We start from the raw sequence: 8,137 nt of genomic DNA on the forward strand, positions 1-8,137 counted from the left end.
CAAGTGAGCTATTCTGATCACATTTTGTCCGGCGTCCATCTGTCTGTCCGTCCGTCTGTCTGTCTGTCCGTCTGTCTGTAAACTTTTCACATTTTCGACTTCTTCTCCAGAACCACTGGGCCAATTTCAACCTAACTTGGCCAAAAGCATCCTTGGGTGAAGGGCTTTCAAGTTTGTTCAAATGAAGGGCCATGTCCCTTTCAAAGGGGAGATAATCACAAAAATGCAAAAATAGGGTGGGATCATTTAAAAATCTTCTTCTCAAGAACCACTGGGCCAGAAGAGCTGAAATTTATCTGAAAGCTTCCTGACATATTGCAGATTCAAGTTTGTTCAAATCATGGCCCCCGGTGGTAGGATGGGGCCACAAGGGGGGATCAAAGTTTTACATACAAATATATAGGGGAAAACTTTAAAAATCTTCTTCTCAAGAACCACTAAGCCAGAAAAGCTGAGATTTACATGAAAGCTTCCTGACATAATGCAGATTCAAGTTTGTTCAAATCATGGCCCCCGGGGATAAGATGGGGCCCCAAGGGGTGGATCAAAGTTTTACACACAAATATATAGGGAAAAACTTTAAAAATCTTCTTCTCAAGAACCACTAAGCCAGAAAAGCTGAGATTTATATGAAAGCTTCCTGACATAATGCAGATTCAAGTTTGTTCAAATCATGGGCCCCAGGGGTTGGATGGGGCCACAATAGGGGATCAAAGATTTACATACAAATATATAGGAAAAATCTTCTTCTCAAGAACCACTGAGCCAGAAAAGCTGATTTTTACATGAAAACTTTCTGACATAGTGCAGATTCAAGTTTGTTCAAATCATGGCCCCCGGGGATAGGATGGGGCCCCAAGGGGGGATCAAAGTTTTGCACACAAATATATAGGGAAAAACTTTAAAAATCTTCTTCTCAAGAACCACTAAGCCAGAAAAGCTGAGATTTACATGAAAGCTTCCTGACATAATGCAGATTTAAGTTTGTTCAAATCATGGCCCCCAGGGGTTGGATGGGGCCACAATAGGGGATCAAAGTTTTACATACAAATATATAGAAAAAATCTTTAAAATCTTCTTCTCAAGAACCACTGAGTCAGAAAAGCTGATTTTTACATGAAAACTTTCTGACATAGTGCAGATTCAAGTTTGTTCAAATCATGGCCCCCGGGGATAGGATGGGGCCCCAAGGGGGGATCAAAGTTTTGCACACAAATATATAGGGAAAAACTTTAAAAATCTTCTTCTCAAGAACCACTAAGCCAGAAAAGCTGAGATTTACATGAAAGCTTCCTGACATAATGCAGATTCAAGTTTCTTCAATTCATGGGCTCTGGGGATTGGATGGGGCCACAATAGGGGATCAAAGTTTTACATACAAATATATAGGAAAAATCTTCTTCTCAAGAACCACTGAGCCAGAAAAGCTGATTTTTACATGAAAACTTTTTGACATAGTGCAGATTCAAGTTTGTTCAAATCATGGCCCCTGGGGGTAGGATGAGGCCACAAGGGGGATCAAAGTTTTACATACAAATATATAGTTAAAATCTTTTTCTCAATAACCACTGAGTCAGAAAAGCTGATATTTACAAGAAAACTTTCTGACATAGTGAAGATTCAAGTTTGTTCAAACCATGGCCCCCCCGGGGGGGGGGGGGGGTAGGATGGGGCCACAAGTGGGGGGGGGTTCAAAGTTTTACATACAAATATAGGAAAAAGCTTTAAAAATCTTCTTCTCAAGAACCATTGGGCCAAAGAAGTTGACATTTACATGAAAGCTTTCTGACATAGTGTAGATTCAAGTTTGCAAAGGGTAGTTTGGGCCATAATAGGGACTAAGGTTTTACATGCAAATATATATGGAAAGTCTTCAGATATGGACCAAAGTGACTCAGGTGAGCGATATGGCCCATGGGCCTCTTGTTTTTTTATTCTTGGCTTAAAATGGCATTTCCCCTATATTAGCCCTATAAATTCCTATAAATTTGTTAAAATTCTTTTGCTGGTTGTGCTCACTTTGAAAATGTAGTTTCTGTTTTCCCATCTTATCATATTCACCCTCCAAAAATATTTACTCGGGTGACCTTTTGCTATTGGTCTGCGTCCATCGTGCGTCTTTCGCTAACAATTAAACGTCTTCTTCATAACTACCAAATGTTCCAATTCTTCTCAAATTTGGTATGAAGCATCTTTCGGACAAGACTGACAAATTTAATTGTAATTTTAGAACTCCTTTACCTTTGGTGCAACATTTATTTTCTCTAGAACCACACATGTTTAAGAAAAAATAAATGCATGGTGATATAGAGCAGAAGGGCCTCTACCAAATTTGTAAATTTTATGATCCCCGTGGTAAAAGTTCTGACTCCAGGGCAAGACCAATCTTGGTATATACCCAGTATTTATGTGTATAAAAAAAAAAAAAAAAAAAGACTTATTCGTTAATGCTGTTCATACTAAATTGAAGCTAAATGGATGTTTAGAATGAGCAGGTAGCTTTTTATTAAAATTGTAAATTTGATGATTACAGGGGTAGGGGTTTTCTTATTAGGGTGAGGCCAAAATGGTCAGTGATTAAATTTGTTACCAATTGAACATGCATGTATATTAAAGTTTTTGATAACTACCATTTCTATTCTTTTCAAATTTGGTATGAAGAATCTTTGGGACAAGGCTGGCATACATCGGAAATTTCAGGACTCTTGCACTTCTGGTGCCTTAGAGGCAGGGCGGAAACTGTCAATAAGTGACAAATTTTCAAAAATCTTCTTTAAAACCACACATGTTTAAGAAAAACTAAATGCATAGTGATGTAGAGCAGGAAGACCTTTGCCAAAATTGTAAATTTCATGATCCCTGGGGAAGAGGATGGGGCCAAACTTGGTGTGTGTGCGTGTGTGTGTTGCCCGCAATTGATCATTTGGACATGATCTATATATTCACGCGAGCGAATACGGCCTCCAAATGTCCATTCTGTTCAGTGCAATATATACTTCTTTTAAAATACACTAGAATACTAGTTCAAATTCTAGATGCACTTTTGATCAGGTGGTTTTTTTTATTCACAATGGAACATGTGTTATCCCTCATCACCGAAACCTGAAATCCGGGGTATACACCAAAACATTTGATCTGTTGGTTTGATGCACCACAACATTTGATCTGTTGGACAACACGAGCTGGTTTGACACACATGGTTGATATAAAATATAAGTACATGTACATTTAACTATTGAACCTCATTTATGATAATATATGAGGGTGTGAATTGCAATGCTTCACACCAGCTTCATGAAAAGTCCCTCCTTGTACTTTCAAAAATAAAGGTTATTTTTTATATTTACATATTACTTTCATTTCTGTCGAAATTTCCAGCCGTTCGAGAAGACGTTCTATTTATTCTGTATTCATTTGTCCGCACTACAATACATTCATGAGGAAATGTTTATTATTATAATTTGTAAAGATTCAAAGACAAAAACATTGGAAATGTGAATATTAGGATATGAATTCAGAAAACATCATAAGAACAAATTCTGAAATATCTTTTGCATCATGTCCACCTGCTTCAAATGCTGAATTATAAAAACAATGCTAAATAGTTCTCTTACTGTAACAAACTTTCACATAAATCATATATTATAATAATTGATAAGATAGCAGAATATTCAAGAAAAACCCCATGGGAGGATGTCGAATCGTGTTGAAGAGAAGGAACTGTTTCCAACCAGAACGTCATTCTGTCCTTAAACATATGTTCTTCTACCGTCATTGTCCTATTTATCTTTAAATAGCTTTCAGTTTCCGAATCAAATGCTGGCCAAAAGGTTTCCAGATCCTTGCCGTTTGGATTTCTGTAATATGAAAATTCTTGATAATCTCTCACCTTATGTGAAGTCTTCATATTGATTTTAATAAAAGTAAGCATACATACCCAGATTTAGCAAAATTGGTCAAATATCTCACAAAACCATCGTTTAGTTTCAGCTCCTCTTCCGTGTAATCAAAGTTTTTATTTTTGAAAATGAACCACACTTCGTCGCCATGTTGCGCCCCTGTAAGCCAACTTCGGCGAGAAGAAATTACTGGAAAGCTAGGTTTATGCACGAAAAGAAAGTGATAAGTGTTTCTCCGCTCCGACTCTTTTAAGGGTGTCATGGCTGAACGGTGTTTCCTTAACGTCTGTACTGCAGGAGCTGCGTAAAGCACATCACCGTACATGTCAAGAGTTGAATGACCTTGATCAACGATTGAACTGTTCCTTGAATACCTCTTGCAAATTTTGTTAGCGATGGTCGCGTCGGAGTGAAAATAGTCCCGAACTAAAGACCGGACGACTCCGTCACACATGGCAGAAAAGGAAACTCCATTATCCAAGCTGAAGTTGTAAGTCTTCTGCATGTCTTTTAGTTTTGATTTCAGTAGCCAGCCATCCTCATCATTGGTACCAGCCATGACATCAGCACTTCGGAACGTTCTGAAACCCTGTGATTCCGGATTATTCATGATATGTTCCGGGGAGTCCAATAAAAAGTCGCCATCTATAACAGGGCCTGGTCTCATTATGAAGTCATATCTGTTATAACTGGTTTGCATTTTGCCAGTAGCTACCAGAATTTCTTCTGGTGTTTTAGACTTTAAACATGAAACAATGTGTGACGAGTTTAAAGCTCTACTGTCAAATTCGACAGATGCGTTGTAACATCCTACAAATTTGGCCACACGGAAAGCTGCATTGCGCGCGTCGTGTGTAATAGCACGTTTATTGAGACCCAACCCACTCGTTGCGATAGCCCTGTGAAACAAGCCAAGTGAGTGTTTAGAAAGAAGAAGTAGTCCTATGCTGTATCCCCCTGCTGAATGACCAAATACCGTCACACGAGAGGGATCCCCTCCAAAATTCCGGATGTTCCCCTGGATCCACTCCAGGGCCTGAATTTGATCCCAGAGACCATAATTTCCGCGCGATTGATCGTCACCTGTGCTCAAAAACCCAAACATACCAAGTCTGTAATTGATCAGAATAACGACAACGTCACTGACAGCAGATATTCGTGCTCCGTCGTGTAAATTGGCGGACTTCTTGTAATATCCCCCGCCATGGATGTATACCATAATAGGAATATTGCTTGTACTTGATCCTGATGGAACGTAGATATTCATGTACAAGCAATCTTCAGAAACATCCATGTTGGGTAAAAAGTTCCTGTATGATTTGCTTATTTTCTGAATACACGAGAGACCAGGTTTAGTTGCATTCAATACTCCATTCCATGGAACAGGAGGCTGTGGTTTTCTAAACCTCATAGATCCTAGAGGGGGTTGAGCATAAGGAACCTTCAGAAACTGATACACACTAAATCCTCCTTCCTGTCTCAGAGAGCCTTGGATCCTCCCATACGTTGTATTGACAATGCCATTCTGGAATTCGATTCCTTCGGCGATAGACAATAGGATACACAGAAGCAGAATCATAACGACTGTGCTGAAATACCAAACATAAGGAAGATACTGAGTACGAAGAAAATTACAAAAATCCCCTTCTGAATTAAGAAAACCCACTTACGTTTACAGGTTGATAGATGAATGACATGAAAATGTGTACCAAAGGTAATGTACGATACCGAAAGAAAAATCACTTGACACGATTTGCTTTTACTTCAACGAATCTGGAATGCAGTTGTTATCAGGAACGTTGAAGTGTGATAAATTGAGAACAGCTTTGTAAGTAGGATATATACATAAAATGCAGCTCGTGATATAGGTATAACATGAAACTGTTGAAATTCCCGTAGGTTTTATTCCGTTGGTTGACATGTATATACAGTATGTCTGCATCTGTTTTGAAAGGTTTAACACATAGAGTTGAGATAAAATTAGATAATAAGTAAATTAATGAAATACTCTGTTATTTTAAGAGCATTCTAATACCGTACTTGATTTGGTCTAACAGTATTTTTAATTCTTTATAGTTATAGAATGGCAAATGTTTGACAAATGACAATACCTGTTTAACTATTCTAATATGGTATCGCAATATAATTTAATTAAGCTGAGAAAAGTATATTTTTGGATTGACACAAACCCCCTATACAAATGTCCATGTAGTCACCCACATAAATATATCATCCTGAAACAAGAAAATTATTAACTTCATCCACATACATTGTACATATGTACAACTTATACGGTACCAATTTTGATGCACCAGATGCGCATTTCGACAAATAATGTCTCTTCAGTGATGCTCAACCGAAATGTTTGAAATCCGAAATAACAATAAACTTTTAGAGCTATTTTAGGGTAAAACAGAGTGCCAAAAAAGTGGAGTCAAATTCGTCTAAGGATAAGAGCTATGCGTGAGGGAGATAATCCTTAATTTTGAAATGAATTTTATAACAGCAATTAAATATACATCCGTATTTTCAAGCTAGTAACGAAATACTTAGCTACTGGGCAGTAGAGACCCTTGGGGACTAACAGTCCACCAACAAAGGCCTCGACCCAGGTGTCATAATGTAAAACTTATACGTACCAATTTTGATGCACCAGATGTGCATTTCGGCAAATAATGTCTCTTCATTGATGCTCAACCGAAATGTTTGAATACATCTCTTTGTATACCTTTAAGTAGACACCCGACACAGTTATTTTACCTTTATGCACACACCAAATACAATTCACAAGCTCTCATCAGTTTCCATTCATGTTCATTTCGAATGCAGTGACAAATTTCCATCAGTTTATAATCTTAATGAACAAACAAAATACAGTCCACAAGTCCCCGCCAATTTACCTTTCTGAATTTCCGAGTTCCCGCCAGTTTTCCTTATGTACATAACTTAATCAAGTCCACAAGTTCTCGTTAGTTGACTTTTATGAAAGGTGCAGATAATGAACAGTGATCAATCTCATAGCTCCTATAAGCAATAAAAATCGAGAGTTGGGCAAACACGAAACCCTGGATATACCAGGTGCCTAGGAGGAGTAAGCATCCCTTTGTCGACCGTTCACACCGGTCGTGAGCCCTATATCTTGATCAGGTAAACGGAGTTATCCGTAGTCAAAATCAGTGTGTAAAGAACAGTCTAACAATCTGTATGAAAGAAGTCATTCAGCATTTGACTCAATGATAGGTTGTATTGGTAAACTAGATCGTAATAACGACCATACAATTTGCGCAGTCCACAACTGCCGTCGGTTTACTTTTATGTTCACATCCAATATAGTCAATCTGTACCCATCATTACACCTATATGCACATACTGAAAACATTTACCTTTATTAAAAAACAAAGTAAGTCCACAGTCTCAATGCTGTCCATAAGTTCCCATCAGTTTTCCTTCATCTAACATCCAATACAGGTTATAATAGGTCCCCGTCACGTTTTCTTTATGTACACACTCAATACAGTCCACAAGTTTCGATCATTATACAGTACCACAACCAAAACACTCCAGTCACTTTACCTTTATGTACAGTACCACAACCAAAATACTCCAGTCACTTTACCTTTATGTACAGACCAAATACAGTCCACAAATTCCTGCCGATTTTTCTCAATGCAGTCCATGCGTTAGCCTTTATCCAAACATAAAATAGTCTGCCCTCGGGTTACCTTTATGTGAACACCTAATATATATAGTCCAACAATTCCCACCTCTACGTACACACCGAATACATTCAGACATTCATACTTAGGAGGAGTCCGATTTATCTTGATCAGGTAAACGGAATTATCCGTAGTCAAAATAAGTGTGTAAAGAACGGCCTTACAATCGGTATGAAACACATCAGACAGAATTTGACCTCATGATAGGTTGTATTGGCAAACTAGAGCGTTATAACGACCATAGGGTTTGCGAAATGCTGACTTTAAACGAGACTGTTGGAAACCCTGCACCATCAACTTGTTTTGCAGTAGCCTGCTTCGATTTAAAAACTGACCATACGCAGAACAAACTCTTGCGTATCAAATCAGCTGAGAGATATAAACACCATAATAGGAGATAATGGAATATTGCTTTATAAATATGGGAAGCTGAAATCATCCCGTTTGTCATGAAGTTGAGTTGTTAGTTTGCCGTTGATATCTACTTTCCATAAGATATCTAAATATGAAGCAGAAGTGAAC

General features: G+C 38.1%; 1 protein-coding gene across 2 annotated transcripts; it reads right to left on the reverse strand.

The window, feature by feature from the left end:
- Window positions 1-1,923: 1,923 nt before the first annotated feature.
- On the reverse strand, window positions 1,924-6,026 carry LOC125683234 (liver carboxylesterase 1F-like). 2 transcript variants are annotated; one of them, XM_048924180.2, is made up of 3 exons: window positions 5,570-6,026; window positions 3,938-5,483; window positions 1,924-3,857 (listed from the first exon to the last, which is right to left on the reverse strand). In XM_048924180.2, exons 2-3 carry the CDS (start codon window positions 5,476-5,478, stop codon window positions 3,611-3,613), a joined length of 1,788 nt encoding a protein of 595 aa, XP_048780137.1. In that variant the 5' UTR covers window positions 5,479-5,483; window positions 5,570-6,026; the 3' UTR covers window positions 1,924-3,610. The 2 variants fall into 2 exon arrangements, with proteins under 2 accessions (XP_048780137.1, XP_048780136.1); XM_048924179.2 differs by having other exon boundaries at window positions 3,938-5,488.
- Window positions 6,027-8,137: the final 2,111 nt, after the last annotated feature.

This window comes from Ostrea edulis, chromosome 6, assembly GCF_947568905.1.
Source record: "Ostrea edulis chromosome 6, xbOstEdul1.1, whole genome shotgun sequence".
NCBI classification, from domain to species: Eukaryota; Metazoa; Mollusca; class Bivalvia; order Ostreida; family Ostreidae; genus Ostrea; species Ostrea edulis.